Below are 18,091 nucleotides of genomic sequence, written 5' to 3' on the forward strand. Positions count from 1 at the left end.
GTGATTATCTAATAGTTTTTTAACGGTGATAAACCGTTAAGTTTGAACTAAAAAAAAACACAAACTCTATTTCCATTAGTATTTTGTTATATATTGGTATTAAATAAGAAATATATTTTACATTCAATTCTCTCATGAAAATTACATAGTTTTATTAACAAAAATTGTTGTTTTTTTTTCTTTTTTACTTCAAAACATAACCTCTAAAGTACATAATAAGTACATAAAACAAACTTTACAAATGGCGACGCTGACCATCTATGCTTTTGTAATGATAATTATTTTTATCTTACACAAAAATTTATTTTTTTTTTTAATTTTTTTTTTTTAATACTTAATAGTTTTAAGCAAAAATAAAATGCAAAGACATCATGAGTATTTTATTTTTTTTGTTTTACCATCTATTTCGAATATATAAAGTTCAAGATTTATTTTCTGCGTAAATTTTATGCGCGTTTTATTATTTTGTTGTTTTTTTGTACTTGAATAATTTTTTTTTTATTTCTGTGGGCGTCAGGTGTAAAAATAGTAAACTACCTTGGGATGTCTGGGATTTTTTTTGTTAACAATTAGGTTACTTTTTTTTTGTTGTAAAATTATTATTGTATTGTATACGATTTTAATATTTTTTATTATTTTTTTTTTCAATACGACAATTGGTTATACAATAAGGTTTAAAAAATTTTATTTTTTTTTAGAATTCTAAAAAGAAAAAAAAACTTTATTAAACAGATATCGTTACCTACATTCTAACTAATTTTTATTGTATACTATATAATAATATAAGGTCTAAGTTTCTGTTATAAAATTATATATTATATATGTATTTAATTTTAAATCTTTCACTTTTAACCGTTGGGTAGCGTTTATTGGCACATTTACTTGTTTTTTTATATTATTTTTTCTTTTATTTATAATTAATTATAAATAATATACTTCCAAACTATCATACAAAGATTATTATTTTTAATGCATTTATATGAGTTTGAGACAATTTAAATACATGCAGATTAATTACAGTTTGGTTTTTTTTGTTTTTTAATGAAAAAATAATAATTTAAATATTTTTATTTTAAAGGATATTCTTATTAGTTTGTATATGAAAAATACAGTAGTAAATAACTATAACTAAGTACAACAACACTTATTGTTGTGCATAATTTAGGAAACTTTAAAAGAATACATAGTACCTATACATTAATGTTATACATACATATATTATGAAATTAAACATCAACAAATTTATTAAAAAAATAAATTTAATTCAAAAACAAATATGAAGAAGATTTAGTTTCAACAAATTTTCCTTCATTTATTAATTTCAGTCAGTTGCGTTCCATATTAAGGTTAATTAATAAGTTCTTGTAACGTATTTTGTATACTTTTCAGGATTTCTTTCCAAATTTAAATTTTGACACTCCTATCATGCTTAACTACCATTAAAAAACTGTATGGAACATAACTTAATTATATTTCAATATATTTTGGGGATTGTTTCAACCCTATTCTGTTATTCGGTTCACGTTGAACCTAATAAATAACGTCGAATTGATTTAAAAACTTTTATCTTTTGATTGAAAATTGTTGATTCTGTTTGTTTTTGAATTTTTTAAGAACAAAACTATCCGATTACATTGAATGTTAATGTAAATCGGAAAATGCTGATCCTTCTTTTTTTTGTTGTCAAATAACAGTTTTTGGTGCGACTCAAGTTATATGGGAAAGCGGTCCTAAATCTAGAAAAACTGGACCCATGAATCGAAATGGTATATACCATTTATAAGATTTAAGACCTTATCTTCTTACTATTGGAACCACTGTCCATCGTCAAATTATGCTTTTTTTGCGCGCAGAAAAGCCTTTCATTTAACATTAAATTGTTAGTACTATCTGAAGTATTTTTTTTGTTTATCTGAAAGCATTTTTCAAATAACTTTAAGATAAAAAACGGCTAAATAAATATATGTGACAAAATTGCATCTTTAAAAAACTGATGCATTTAAAACTACCATATGACTGGACAACAAAATAGTTCCAACTTGAACGTTTTCTTTTTCAAAAATAGGTTGTTACGACTTGAAAATAAACCCTATTTATCAGTAGGTATGACTGAAAATCAAAATGTAACGAAAATTTGTTTTTACAAAATATCTTCATAAAAACTATCACAAAATCAATTACAATTGAAGAAAAATTAAATTAAGACCAATCTCAATAGTATGCTGGGAATGGATGATAGTTCGATGGATTAGATGCATGATGATTGGGTGATGGTAGCACAGGTCTAACAGACGGATGATAATTACCAGAAGCTACTTGATGATAAGCACCAAAGCCTCGTGCTGCCGCCATATGTCTATTCTGTGCTACTGCACTCTCTCCAAGCAATCTCGATTGGTCTGAACTGAGAAGTCGATTATTTTGTTCCATCAACAAGTGTGCAGTGGGATCGACCAACAAACGATGCTGATCAGCATTGGAAGCAGCTAGTATCCGATGTTGTTCCGCAGTTGACAACAATCGATGATGATCGATGCTGTCACGGTTATTGTGTTGGATTTGTGATGGCAGGAAAGATCGATTGTTACCGACACCCATATTGCCATTGGGTGTTAGATCGAGCGATACCATTCGCAGGACATCATGATGTGGATGATTATATGGAATCTGCGGCGGGGAAGACACAACGTAGTTGGCTGTTCGACTGAGATCAACAGAGGTGGTCTGATCGTGGTCCTGATCGCTTAGCTGTTCAGGTAGTAAATTATGATTATGCATGGATTGGTGCTGTTGCATAGACAATTGGCTTGAGTGCTCTTCTTGTTGTTGTTGATGATGGTGTTGTTGTTGTTGCTGTTGCTGCTGTTGTTGTTCCCGTTCGGAAAGGATATCGTATATGTGATGGTGATATCTGCCAAGTCCCAAGTTTGAACCACCAGGAGGCAACTGGAAGTTGTGATGATAATTTGAACCTACATTAGATCGAGAGGTCATGTCGAGACCTTGCAGATCAGATAGATCGTTGCTAGAACTATTGCGATAGTCTGATGGAACTTCTAGGTCTTGATTGTTGCCATACTTGAGGTTTGCCGCACTAGCCATACTCTCATACTTGGAGTATACAAGATCCATTTGAGATTGAGTGAACTTCATTCGCATATCTTGGCCGCTAAATAAATGAAAAAAATGTTAAATAGAAGCTTATTTAAAAAAAAAAAACTGGTAAGGATTTACCTGTTTTGAGGAAGAATACTATTCTCGTCATCGCTGGATAGTTGATTATGTCCTGACATATTGTGCGGTCTCTCACCATCATCGTCTCTTTTTCGGCAAATATCATTCCCACTGAAATTGTATCTAGGAATCGATGGTGAGGATGCTGGAGAAATAAGCTCATGATCGGTATAAACAGAGCCTCCACTCGCCCCCACACTTGAAGCATTTCGTCTTTGTTGCATTGAAGGCAGAGGTGAAGATGCTGATATACTTGGTCCACCACCATTACCCGCATTATCATTGGAACCAAAGATAGAATAGTCACGACCGGGTGATATGGCTTGGGGTGAAGGAGGTGTTTGATGATGATTTGAGAAACTCTCTGAATCTCCACCACCACCACCACCACCCATATGCTGACCACGAGGCGTTGAACCAGCATCTACATCGATATCGTTATTGTTTTGATTACTTTGTGGATCAGTGGGTGTGGATGTGTCTGGAGAGATGTTGCACGAATTCAATGAATTCCCACTGGCCGGATACATTGGCAGTGGTGGAATTTGCATGGGGAAATTATTGAGATTCTTCATGAGTTTAATTTCGTTTTCTAGATTGTCCATGTTGGACATATTTCCTCCACCAAAACGATCTGATTCAACTTCGATTTGTGAGTTCATTTGATTGCCGTTATCGAGGTTTGAGTTGACCTGAGACTGTTATAGAAGGAAAAGTTATTGAATGTGGCAAATAATGAAAAACAAGACAAAGTACCTTCATTTCACCGCTATCATTGTCCATAATGCTTCCAACAGAGTTAAGGGCTGCTTCTACGAGCATACTTGCTGAGGATGGAGCTCCACCACCTCCACTTGTCAGTCTTGCATTGGAATTGTTGTAGAATGAGTTCATAAACGATTGTGAGTGTGCAATAGAGTTCATATGCTGCATTTGTTGTTGATGAGATGCTTCGGAACCAACTCCATTATGATGGAACTGATTCATTTGACCTGCATTCACTGCACCGGGATTATTAGAATCAACAACATCCAAAAATGATGAATTTTCATCTTCTTCATGTGCAATGGGATGATTGTGATGATCAGAGTTCGATGAACCCATCAATCGAGCTAAGAAATCTCGATTAGGCAAAAGTTTACTTGGATCATCTACACCACCAGGAGGAACTCCCATGCCAATATTGTTCCCTTGATTCCCTGAGACATAAGGACTAGCAATTCCAACACCGCTAGTCGATGGACAATCCCTAGACATATGGCGGTCATCATTGCTAATCCATTTTTTACTTCCTTTACTGACGACAAGATTTTGACGTTGCATCATTGCATGTGACGGTGAATGTTTATAAGTTGGTGTTTGTGAGGCATTTACCATATGGTCGTGTTGCCTAAAGCTATTCTCATGATCACCAGAAATATCAGAATTTCCAGTAGCCATATGAAGCTTTTCGGCAACATCAGTTCCTTCGACAATTGCAGCTACCGCTGCTGCAGATGCTTGTTGTTGTTCGGATATTCTTTGGGCAGTCTTTGAGAGAAAAGTTTCTACCAAACTTAACTGAGCATTTTGTTTTCGACGAACCATTTCCATGCGTTCGTCTTCATCATTCAATCCGTTTGTGTCTTCTTTTGGACTCAGTGGTCTTTGTTTTTTCTTTCGTTTTCTACCAACTTCTTTGGTGAATATGTTGTTAATTTTTGAAGAAAGTAATGACAGATTTGTCTCATTTCGACAAAGGTCTTTAATGGATTTGCCTGATTTTTTAATACTCTCAAATAGATCGTCTTCGAATTCGGTGTCACTTTTGCTGTCGAGCATACTCGAACTTAATAATGAGTTTTGATCTTCGAGGCTCTTGCGACGTCTTCGAGGGGCTTGTTCTGTAAAATTAAAAAAGAATTTACAAGGGTTAGTTGGTAAAATTAGGATACGGTTTTTTTATTTTCGATATACATGTACATTTATAGTTTTGACTGTAAGTGAATGGTTTGCAAAATTCAAACTGTTTTACTATTACATTAGTGAATAAATAATGAAGGAATTTACAGGGTCACTGTGGCGTATGTGGAACTTTTTTTAAATGAAAAATGCATAACGCAAATTGTTCGATTTTTGAAGATTTTGCAACATTTAGAATGGTTTAATTGGTTATGCGAAGGTTTGCAAATGGGAATAAGTACTAAAAAGTCACTTTAAAATGCTTTAAAAGAATAAATTGGATAAATGAATAATAAAAAATAATGCTTAAGATCTGAACAAGGCTTTTTAGGATTCGTCATACCACAAACGACCTTCTGCTCATATATAAATTGCTTTTTTATATCATGTATGACATTTTCTTCACATGCTTTGATTTTGTAATTTTAAAATTTAAGTCTAGTATCAATTTTTGGGCCTTGTACGCCATATTTTTGATCTTTTCACCTTGAAAAGAGCTTGAAATGATTCTTATTGAATACAAAAATTCTCGAATGACGATTTGAGTACATATAACTTAATGAAATCCTTACCTAAAAAGTCAACTTTCATTCCTCCTGAGTATGCATCAAATGTATAAGCCACACTTCGTTCAATCTTTGGCATTTGCTCCTGGCTATAATTGTGAACTTTCTTGTAATGAAATTGAAGACACTGTTTTGTTGTAAAAGCTGCTGTACACTCAGATTCGGCACACCTAAACAAAAATGAAAAATCATCTCAGTAATCATTTCGAAAATATTTAGTTTTTGAATTAAGTACTTGAATGGTCTGACACCGGAATGAGTTAGCATATGGATTTTCAAATTGCTTCGATTTTGGAATAGCTTTTGGCATCTGGGACAACTCACTACAGCTGAATTCCGGCTATGCACCTCCTTAGAATGGCGCTGCAATGCCGCACGTGATCCTAGAAGTTTTGAACATAATTTACACTGAAAATCTCGTAAAACTTCAGCCATATCTAAAATGAAATTATGAAGAAATAAATTGCTTTTTGGTGATTTTTAATGAAAAATGAAATGGAATTGTTGGCAATGTATGAATGGTAGGTTGGAAAAAAATTTTTAATTTTGTTGATAAAAATAAAATTAATACAAAATAAAAAAAATATTATTACAAATTGGGTTCAAGCTGGTTTGTGTAGGTTTGGTTTTCAGGCTCATGCTTAATAATCTTAAATAAAAAAAAATTGCTTCAAATAAAAATATAACTAGTTTGCTGCATACATATTTGTGTATTATAGATATTTATGGTCTGTCTCGGTTTTTAACGAGTAAAACCAAAAAAATTATGCTACATAACATTTTGGGAACTCTGGTATTTCCTAATTTGAATTTAGAAGGTAAGGTTAATTCGTTCCAAAGAAGTCATGTTTTCGCGAATTTTCTGATTCAACACAGTTTGAATCTGTTTATTAAAACCTTTTGTACATTTAAGTATGACATTCGAAGAATATTATGTAAAACTTTCACCAAGTAATATTACAAAAAATGCGGAAACGGTATAGCAGTAATACGTATGTATGTGTCGCGGAAAATACACTTTGAAGCGATTTTTACTAAAAAAAAAACGACTTATTTGTTATTGTAAAATAAAATTTATTAACAAATTAGAAAAAAACAAATCTCCAGCATAACGTAGTAAGTTATGTAGAAAAAAAGTATTTAAAATTTCAAAAGGATCGGTGAAATAATTTTGAAGTTATGAAATGCACTGACTTTGAAAACGTGAGTAATGGGAAAAACGCTTTATAGTTATGAACACTGATATAAAAAGTTTATAAGTGAATTATAAAAAGCTTATTATAACTTCCTGAATTTTTCTCTTATTGAATTAAAATTCAGACTCAATAAAATAATTCCAACTATGCGAACTCACATGAATAGAAAACTTGTATTATTAATATTAAACACGCCGAAAACTATGAATTAATGCTGCTAGGCTTTTCAATTCGACATCAGTTATTTTTAACAAATTTTATTTTTTATTATTATTATAATAGAGTCTTGGTACATCCATACCTGAAACCGAAACGTCGACTAATACAAGTAGGAAAATAAGAACAGACCTATTAGTCCAGTAATTTTAGGTTTTATCTGCGGAAAAATTCCTAGTGGGCTGAATTTTGGTATATATGTACCTTTATTACGGCGGCGTTGTAATGAAGATGGAAATTTTATGTTTTCCTATTTGGAACAATAAGCGCCTTTATTATTTAGAACACACTTTTCCAACATGGTTCAATTTTAGTTTTAAGCTTTTTATCAATCTTAAATTACCATTAAGCTTTTTCAGCAGCTAATTTTGTACTGTTATAAGGTTTTCTTTTGAGAAGTTCCAAACGACATTTTCTATGGAATTCATGTTTGAAACATTGATAACAAGCTCAAAACTAAAATGGAACCATGCGTAAAAAGTGTGTTCTAAATAATGAAGGATTTTATTGTACCAAAAAGGAAAACATACACAATTTCCAAAGAACGTGGTTTCCCCTTTTGTATATTATTTTTATCCCAATGAGTATATTTTTAATTTTTTAGTTAATCCGTATTTACGTGATAAGATAAGTTAAAAACCTCAAAAATTGAGCAAAATAAATCAAAAATATGTATTTTTACGTATGTGAGTGCAATCTACCTTTTCTGTACTGTACTCCCGAAACGGTTCATTTTACAGAAAAATGTTGCAGGCATATGTTGTAAATAATTTTACGAGGAACAATTTTTATAAACCTCTGATGACCTCCGATCAATAGGTCGCGCAATATTTGCGAAAAAAACTTTTCGTGACTTTTTGACCCTTTTAACTTTTTAAGACGGATATCAATGCCGATTTTTGACATCTTCATTACAACGCCGCGCCGTAATAAAGGTGTATACCAAAATTAAGCGCACTAGAAATTTTTCCGCAGATTAGGGTTAAAAATGACTAACATGACTGGACTACAGAGATAGAATTCATCTTACTGTAAAAGGGCTGATCAGCATGTATTACGTTAATTCTGGTTCGAGTAGCCGCATCAATGTATGGTTACTCGTTATTTTCGGGACTTGTGGTTTGTTTGGTATGGGTGGTACATTGGTAGGTAAATTAGTTTTTTTTTTTTACTTTTTTAAATATTACCTTGAAACTGGGAATGGAAAAAGCATTACAGATTTTGTACGATAGTAAATTTATTACTTGGTACCGAAGGTGTTACAAAACATACCAGTAACGCAGTGTTAATAAAGTAATGTTTCGTTATTCGTTACTAAAGAAGGAAATACCTGCAAGTTTGGAAAGGATACATGTCTCTGTCAAAATGTAACCCAATTTCTAAAAGTTCGGTTTTATAGTCTCTAATTAAAAAATAATAACGAAAACCAAGCATTTCAAAATATAATTTAAAGTTAAAAAAATATTAGAAAAAAAAATAGATGGTGATGATTGGAAATGATTAATGTTAAAATAAAAAAAATGCCCTTCTCTTTCACACAAAAATAGACACACACACAAAAATTTTCAAAAAATTATATTGAAAAATAAAAACTTACCGCTATGCATTCGTTTAATGTGCACTTTAAGTTTTTGTGGCTGGCAGAATTTTCGACCACAAAAATCGCACAGCGGTCTAGCTCGTTGCGGATTCGCACTACAGCCGTACGTGCGATGCATCTCCAAATAGTTGAGACGCAAAAAGAATTTATTACAAAATTGGCACTGGTAAGCGCCTTTACCTTCATGCATCTCGGCTGCGTGCTTCATTATGTTATCCTTACCTAAAACTGCCTCACCACAAACCTTACAATGGTATTTTCGAATAGTCAGACTAAATGAAGGATCGTGAAATACCGAGCAATGAGTACGATAAAATAGAGGATGTTCGAATTTGAGATTACAACCGCCACAATCTGAAATGGAAAACCAAGGATATCAACAAATATAGTTATATCGAAAAAATAGAAAACCTACTTATTTTTTCGGTGTGTTTCTTTCGCCACATGGTGTTGCAATCGTCACTCCAGTATAACAGTTCGAATCCTGCTTTCAACTCCCGACAAGTAACTAGATAGGCTTGACGATCCAATGACACCAAGTTAGCAGTCCGTTCTTCATAAGATAAGGCTGGTCGAATAAACCGTAGCCAGTTCGAAGTATTGGGATCGTCACAGGAAATGAGGTCTGACTTTCGATCACCTTCACATATTTCAAAGATAGTTTTCATATTGCTGTCATCGGGTATATCGTTGACTTGGACTGGTTTTCCAATAATAGGACCGAGCTTAGTTAAAAGAGGAATATCAGATTTTGCGAATACCCCAAAGGTGTTCGCATCGATGTTTCGAAGTTCGAATTCACTAGGCATTGATGCTTCAGCAAAAGTTAAAGTCGTTCTCCTGACGTCATCTGAAGTCTGTGAACAGTTGTCCTCATCTAGTTCATTGGCATCGGTCCCATCACCTTCAAGCCTTTGGGAATCGGTTTTCAGTTTTTCTAGAGCCTCGATATTCTTTCGCTCAATCCAAGTGGACAAATCAACGGTATCCTTGATGTAACAAACTGAATTTCGCAAGGGGCAGTGTTCATAGTCATGCATAACCGTACATTCTCGACAAGATCGTATTCCGTAACCCCCGTCATTGTGCTCGTCATCTTCTTCGATAAAGTTTTGCTCGTTTTTAATTTCAGTCGCCAGCATGCCTTCATCTCCATCTCCATCGTCACCATCATCCCCGTCATCATCATAGTCATCGTCACTTTGTAGTTCTGAATCATTTTGAGGCTGAGGTTGTTGTTGTTGTTGTTCCGTTTTAATTTTACCGTTAAACAATGATATTTTTGAAGGTTTCTTGATTTTTGATCGATCTCGTATACGAAAGTTCTTATCAGCAGGATTGAGAATGCCAGTTTCTTCTTCATCATTATCATCGTCATCATCGAAATCATCATCGTCTTCGGCATCACTGTGATTGAATATCTGGTATGTTTCTGCTGTGGATTTTTTCAAACACAGAGCTCCTTTGAAGCTATCGTTTTGAATGTTAGCAGATTTTTCAGCTAATTCGCTCTTGATCTTTTCAGCAATTCGACAGTCTAATACTTCGGGGACAACATCATTGTCAAGACTACTGCTGATAGCTTTATCCTGTGCATCGTGTTTTGGAACTTTCATTGAAAAATTTGGAAAATCTTTCGTTTTCGAAAAACCGTTTAGCGGATCGTGGAATTGAACTCGCTTTTTTAGCTTCGGAGCAGGCTTTGTCAACGGTAGAGGATCATTGCAATTTTCTGTTTGACTATTACTGAAGTCCTTTACTGTTAGGTTCGATTCCAATTTGAAATTTGGAAAATTTTTCGTCGTGGATGATATTGAAGGAAGACTGGAAATAAATGATTATAAAAAGGTATTACAAATCAGATTTTTTGTACTAGTAATGAAGTAAAGTTAGTTTCTATTGAAATTCATTTCTTAATCCTTGCTATTCCTTTGACCTTAAGATCTACATATATATGAAATAAAGATATCTCCTATGGCAACATTTTTTGCTTCGTGTCATCGTTTAGACTCCATACGAATTTCATATCTATTTCAAGCCCTATTCAATCATTTTATGAAATCAACCCAATCCACACAATATATGGATCTTGTTCATTATGCTTAGAAAAAAAATATAGGGTCTATTTAAAAAACTATCTAATCTTAATTATTATTTTGTCTTTTTTATATAAGAAAAAAACACTTCATAATTGGAAATTTTAAATCGTATACGGTATACCTTATCAATCGTATCGTATTTTTATAGAAAAAAAATATATTTGCTACCATTGATATTTTTAAGCCTTATTGTACTATCGGTTAAGGTACATTTTTGGACATTCTCAAAATTTAGAAATAAATATAACCGGTGAACAAGATTTTTGCCACAAAAACCAAAATATAATTTTCTGAAGGATTTGTGGTGCTGACTTCAAATCCGAAATCAGAAAAAAAATGTTGTTTTGTTATAGGTAGGTACCTATCTATTAAAAAGTGTACGTCCCATAAAAAATTTTCGAGCAATTGAAATTTCCTCGAAAACGGTTCTAACGACTTTGATTAAGCCTTATGTAGGTCGACTAGGATTTTTCTATGGGGAATGTCACTTTAGGCGCCTGCGACTTACGTTCACACGAGTCGAAAAGCTTCGCCGCACGGCAAAAATCGATTCTTTAAAGGTCCCCATTACGCTGTAAGTGATTCTAATAAAACTATACATTTTTAGTTTTTCTCAAAAAAATGCGAATAATAGGAGTATGATTAAAAACAACCTGTCACTCACATCGGTTCTTCCCCATAAGTTAGCGATAATAGTTTAAACTTCTTTGTTTAAAGTTTATGAAAGATATATCGTCGCTGTAGTTCTAATACCTCGTAATCCAGAAAAGTCGATTTTTCAGGAGAGGCAAGAAACTCAGTATGAAATGTATGCGGCTCAATACAAATGATCTGGTTTTGACTAAGCGGAGCTCTGAAAATATCGATTTTAGGCAAACAGTGTCTTTTTTTATTACATCCAGATTTGTTTCAACAATATAATTGCATAATTAGCCCAAAATTGGCGTTTTCGGGGTTACGAGGTATTAGATTACAGCGACGATATATGTATAATTTACCTTAAAAAAATTACATTTTGAATGATTTACTTATGTAGGTAGGAACTTTGAACTACAAGAGAAAGTCGTACAATTTATTTATTTACACTGAGGAAAAAAACGCAAAGTAAAATATAATATGATCAATTTTGATTCAAAAAAACTTACATGAATCATCTTTAAACTTTAATTGATAAGACATAAACCAATTCTAAACTCTTGTCAGACACTTTCAGTTGCAGTTTATCACAGTAATTTTATTTTAATGTGGTTAACATTTTTTGTTTTAATTTACGCTTTTCTTAATTTTGATTAAAGAATATTTTATGATAACAAAACAAATTGAATTTATAATAACGTGGTTTCACTTTGAACTTCCAAAATCATTCCGAAAATTAGTAAAATCAAAGTGGTTTTCGTTGATTTAAAGTTGTTTTTGCCCTCAGTGTATTACCATAGAAATTTTTCGTGTTTGATTGTTATCTAAACTTCTATTTTTTTAACCAATAGCTTTTTTTTATTAATTTTGTATACTATACAATTTTTAATCAATAACCAAGAATAAAAAATGAGCTTTTTTTAAACCTCCAAATATTATTCTTTTGATATTTTTTTCGCTGGAGTATTGTAACAATTTAATATTTCTTTTCTTTTTATTTTAAGTAATTTTTTAATATTGTCTCTCCTCAGCAACCCGCACTCCTAAAAATTTTTGGTTTTCAATTATGAATAGAGTCTTAATGGTACTTTCTTTTGTTGTCTCATTCGATAGATTTGGAGAAAATTTTTGAAAATTCCTTTTTTTTTAGACAAGGGGTAGGGTAGGGCGAGGAGGTTTTGACACGTTAACGGATATTGTTGAAAATTAAGAACTTCCTTTTATAAATAGCCATCTTTTTATATAAAATGCTTTTTATTAAGGTTTAAGCTCATTCAAAAACAAATTTTAGTAAGTAAATTACTACCCATATCAAAGTTTATTGTAAATTAGTAAATAAAGAAAAAGTGACGAAACATCCTACCTTGTAGGAGGTTCCGACTTTTAAGTAGGAGGTTTCATCATGCCATAGGAGGTTCCGTCAGTTCGAAAAATTACTTATCGACGAATCACCAGGAACATAAGAAATTCAAATTAGGGGTCTCTTTGGCTAACCATACAATAGGTGGGAACTCGTAACCTTTATTGGGTTCTAAAAAAAATGAATGAGGAGTCTGAAAAATTCAATCTCAAGAACTCTAGCTAGTTATGCTCATTTGCTGTGCAAAAATTAATTTTTTACTCCTACGAGTAAATTTTTGTTCCAATTTTAAATTAAAAAAGTGCTCTTTAAGTTTGCTTAAGCCAATTGAGAAATTAAAAAAAAAATATCTTTTTCTAATTTGCTTTGTCATTTGAACGTTTTTTAAAATATTCAAGTAAAAAAAGGGGCTCCGGTGAAAAAAACGCTCCACAAAGTCAGTTTTAAATCTTTCTTCATTGGTAAATCGAACCAGAAGTGCACTTATTAAACTTTAAATTGAAATAAAAACTGGCCGAAACAAGGTACAAAATGTTGAATACCTAAGGTAAACAAAAATAAAAGGAAACTTACATTTTCTTACAAAGAAAAATAAAGAGCAAAGGGGCCCAAATTTAGTTTTGCTCCGGGACCCCAGCAGCTAAACGTAGCCTCTGCTTCCAGCTAACTTATCAAATGTCTTCTCAGGATAAGGATACCTACTTTTTTATTTTTGTGTTATTTTCACTGAAAGGTTATACAGGTTTTAATATGAAAAAAAGCTAAAACGTACTATAAGAATAAAATAAGGATGTTCCTACATTTTGACTAAACCTCCTACGCAAAACATGCCGAAACCTCCTTCAACACAAGACAATTAATAAATTTATTTAGAAAATTTACACATTGATATTCACGTTAAATGATTACAATTATTAGAACACTATTATTTACCTTATTTATTTATCAACAAATCGCATTCAAAAACTTAAAACAAAAAAAAGTATCGCTTAAGAACTCACCAAGAAAAATTACATCTGCACTCCACAAAAAACAAAATACGAAATAATTTGTTCCGCAATTACAGTAATTGAACAGAATAAAGGAAAATAAAATGGTATACTTCGAAGCGTTAAATATAGGTAGTAATCGTTTCAATCAAATGTAAAGGAAGGGAGAAATTTGAGTTTGATGAAACCTCCTACATGTCGAGACCTCCTCGCCTTACCCTACCCCTTGGATAATTTTCGAAAATCTTAAAAAAAATAAATTTGTAATCTTTTTAGGTGAGTGCATAGGCCTGTTCACTGTGATTTCATATATGTAAACCAAAACTAGTTTCGGAATTTTGATCTGAAAATATTTGCTTCCGAATAAGGGATGAACAAAATATCTCGGTTGGAAATAATTCAGCAACCCGAACTTCTACAAACTTTTAGTTGTTAATTATGAATAGAGTCTAAAGGGTCCTTTATTTTGATGTCTCATTCGATGGATTTGGAGAAAATTTTTGAAAATTCCTTTTGTTTTTTTAGACAAGGGGTACCCCTGGATAATTTTCGAAAATCTTAAAAAAAAAAATAAATTTTTATTTTTTTTGGGTGAATACATACATAGGCCTGTTCACTGTGATATCATATCTGTAAACCAAAACTTGATCCGAAACTATCTGCTTTCGAATAAAAGAAAAAAATATTTCGATTTCAAATAATTCAGCAGGGGCGTACATACCATTGGGGCAGCCGGGGCAGTGTCGCGGAACTCCCGATGGATGACAGGGCCCCACGGGGGATTATATAAGGAAGAAACTTATCTAAAGAACATGAATCACCAGGAACATAAGAAATACAAATGATGGGTCCTTAAAAACAATATATATATGAGCCGCCAAAAAACTTATACAAAAATAAATATTCCTTCAATTTCAAAACCACTGCAAGAAGTGCAGGTGATCATTTGAGGGTGTTTCTAAACAAGGGTCCCAATAAAGGACTATGGCAATTAATATTATGTAATCTTTCTTTTCCAGGGACAGAAATAAATAGGATGCGTTGCGAAACAAGTGCTTTTTCAAGGCTCACCGCATTTTGGTTATCTCCAACAAGCTTTACCACGTTTAATCTCAGTAACTCTAGATTGTTAAATGCTAATTCGTTATTTTTTATTCCAATTTTAAGTTCAAAAAGTGCAATTTCGGTTTGCTTAAGCCAATGGAGAAATTTTGGAAAAAATATCGTTTTTTAAATTCTTTTTTTGTCAGTTTAACGGTTTTTAAAATAATCAAGGTTTTAAAAAAAAAATGGCTCAAAGTTAAAACCAGGTGAAAAAAATGCTCAAGCAAGTCATTTTTAAACTTCTCTATTCATTGGTACAACGATCCAGAAGTTCAATTATTAAACTTATTATTATTATTAAACTTCATCGATATATATGAGCTACAATTATTGCAACAATAAATCCCAGGTAACATGAACTACTAAATTTATGTAACGTGAATAGTCATTTCAAAATTTTTCACTAAATTTTAAAAGTTTGTAATTTTGTTGTATGGAATTTTTGTTAAAAATTTTTATTAAAAATAAATTAGCTATAAGGTTAAATTTTACAGAAAAGTTCCAAACTATCATATTTTTAAAATGTAGGGTTATTTTTTCTTACCTAATGATAAAAATACAAAATTTGTATTAAATGACAGTATTTATTGTATTATTTTAAAATTTATAAGAACTATTTACCTATTTTATGGAAAACAATGGCTACTTTTTTGCCAGAAAAAGCGATCCCTTTTTTTAAAATTTTTTAAAAATTATTACATTGTTCCCAAGTGTTTTAATGTACAAGGCAAAAAAAAAAAAAATTGAAACTATGCAATACCAAAAAACAAAGATCAATAAAATAGAATAAACTCGAGTCCTTAGAAAGAACAGATCGATGACGTCTCTTTTACTTTACGCTTTAGGAAAAATAGTAAATAGGTATTAAGGAATTGTTTCAGCACATGGCTTTCAAATAATGTATGTTGAACATAAACAGTTTTTACATATTGAATCTAACTTAAAAATCTTTCAATTAGATTTATTTTTTTTTTTAATCGTCTTTAATATAAATAGTCCTCGATAAAGGTTTTTTTTTTGTATACCTAATAAACAAAAATTTAAATTTCTTTTTACTAGGTACTTATCTTATTAAAAAATAAAAATAAAAATTCGTGAACCAATTTTTTTTTCACTAACTTCAATACCTATCTGTAAATCAACATTTTGCTTTATGCGAATAAAATTGTTTCAAAATGTGAATTCAAACATTCCAAAACAATTCTGTCCCTAAATCAAATATCTATAGAAATTTTATCAGTCAACAATCTACCCATACTCCCTTCTCTTTTCTTCAATTTATATACAATACGAGAAAGTTTGCCATCCATATACTCACCTTGAACTCCTTTCGGTGTCGTTTTCAGCCAAATTTAAGAGATATGCAACGAACTCAACGTCATTCTTAAAGGCCAACCTCGTTCTTGTTAACTCCCATTTTTCAGCATTTTTTGTTCCAATGTAAATATTTTTACTGTAATTTTGGTGCCGATACTTTTTGCTATTACTGCCATTACCACTACCATCGCCAGCACTGCCACCACCACCCCCCAATCCACCTGTGGTCGCCGCACTATTATTACTTAGGCTTGCACTGCCACTCCGTACATCGTTAAAATTATTCACCAATACATCACTACAACTAGCCCCACCACCACCACCACCAACACTATTACCACCACCGTTGTTAGTTCCAGTTCCGGCTGCTGATGTGCCCGCACCATTGCTTGTGCTTCCTATCGCAGCCGAAACTGCATCTAATGCGTTACTACCCTCGTTGTTGCCATTTATGTTTGTGTCACCATCACCGTCTCCATCACCATCATCACCGTCGTCACCGCCGCAGCCGCCATTGCCACCTATTTCGGAGGTTGCCTGCGACGAGGAGCAACCCCCATTTATACTCCCGCCACCCTCTCCGGCGCCACTGTTTGTCACCGAGCCGAGCCCGCCGCGATTCAGGAAAATGCTGCGCGAATTCAAACTGTTCTCGGAGCTATCGTTAAAGTCGAATGCACTAAAGTCCGCGTTTGATTTAGACATAATTCTGCCTGACTCTGATTCCTGCTTTCTTTCGCCTCTATATTTTGGTCCTTTTGCTTGTTCTTGTCTACACGTATGGAATCCGCACATACATTCACTGCGCGCCGATTCACAATCACATTTTATTTATAGGTGATGACTTTTCATCTCTCATTTTGAGGATGCTGTCCTTCTTCGTGTAGCGCCTTTGCCTTCCATGTTTTTTTTTTCTTTTTTGATGATTCTAACTTTTTTTTTCGAGGTTTTGCGTTGCCTATGGACCCCCACCCGAATTCTAAATTAATAAACTATAGAAGCCACATGGGAACACATCTCAAGGATCGACACACAATTTATTTTTTGCTGAAAAAAAAACGCACTCGCGAATGAAAAAATTTCTTTACAGGATTGCACCTTCAAACTACCCAGCCATTCCCAATCGGAAGGGATGGGCCAGTGCCAACCAAGTTTTTTTCCTCGAACATTTTCCACAAAATATGTTAACTCTGAATTATATTGTCCTGTGGAAAAAAAAATTTTTTTCTTCGCGAGAAAAATCCGGATGCACAGTCTGTACGGAATGGAGAATAATGGATTCCAGCTAGTCCAGCGAAGTGAAAAAAAAAGAAAAAAATCTTTAGTCCGAATACGCTCGCGAAAATATCCTTAAATCAATATTGGACAGCACGGTTATTTTTCAGCGGGTTCTTGTTTTTGTTATCGTTATCAATTCAATCACTTTTTTTTTACAAATATTTAAGGATAAATTTATGAGAATAAAATTTAATTCAACGGAATTTTATCCTTTTTTTTTCTTCTCTGGTGCTACTAGCAAAGTCGGTAGGTATAAAACTTTTATTTATGTTGGACAAAAGTTGCTGTCAGAACGAAAGTTTTTGCCACCCGTCTTCGTCCTGCTTTGCACATCTCGTTCTTTTTCTTTGTCGTGTTGTTTTTCTGTGTGCGTTCCTTTCAGTTTCCTCATCTATGTTGGCCATTTGCTCCTAGTGCTCAGCCGCTTTCCGTGTTTTATGTTGGTATCCTTTCGGAATGTTTATTATTCTTGTTTGTGTTGGTCATAAATCCTGTGTAGTTTATGGTGTAGCCATCAATTTGGCAATATAGAATCTTTGTCTGTGTGCGTGCGTA

At 32.8% G+C, this 18,091-nt stretch overlaps 1 protein-coding gene across 2 annotated transcripts; it reads right to left on the bottom strand.

Annotated features, from left to right (window-relative positions):
• Positions 1-455: 455 nt before the first annotated feature.
• On the bottom strand, positions 456-17,167 carry LOC129910994 (uncharacterized). 2 transcript variants are annotated; one of them, XM_055988622.1, is made up of 8 exons: positions 16,260-17,167; positions 9,169-10,577; positions 8,751-9,107; positions 5,977-6,124; positions 5,748-5,911; positions 3,991-5,117; positions 3,235-3,932; positions 456-3,169 (listed from the first exon to the last, which is right to left on the bottom strand). In XM_055988622.1, exons 1-8 carry the CDS (start codon positions 17,051-17,053, stop codon positions 2,212-2,214), a joined length of 5,655 nt encoding a protein of 1,884 aa, XP_055844597.1. In that variant the 5' UTR covers positions 17,054-17,167; the 3' UTR covers positions 456-2,211. The 2 variants fall into 2 exon arrangements, with proteins under 2 accessions (XP_055844597.1, XP_055844596.1); XM_055988621.1 differs by having other exon boundaries at positions 5,977-6,178.
• Between the last annotated feature and the right edge of the window lie 924 nt (positions 17,168-18,091).

This window comes from Episyrphus balteatus, chromosome 2, assembly GCF_945859705.1.
Source record: "Episyrphus balteatus chromosome 2, idEpiBalt1.1, whole genome shotgun sequence".
Lineage (NCBI taxonomy): Eukaryota > Metazoa > Arthropoda > Insecta > Diptera > Syrphidae > Episyrphus > Episyrphus balteatus.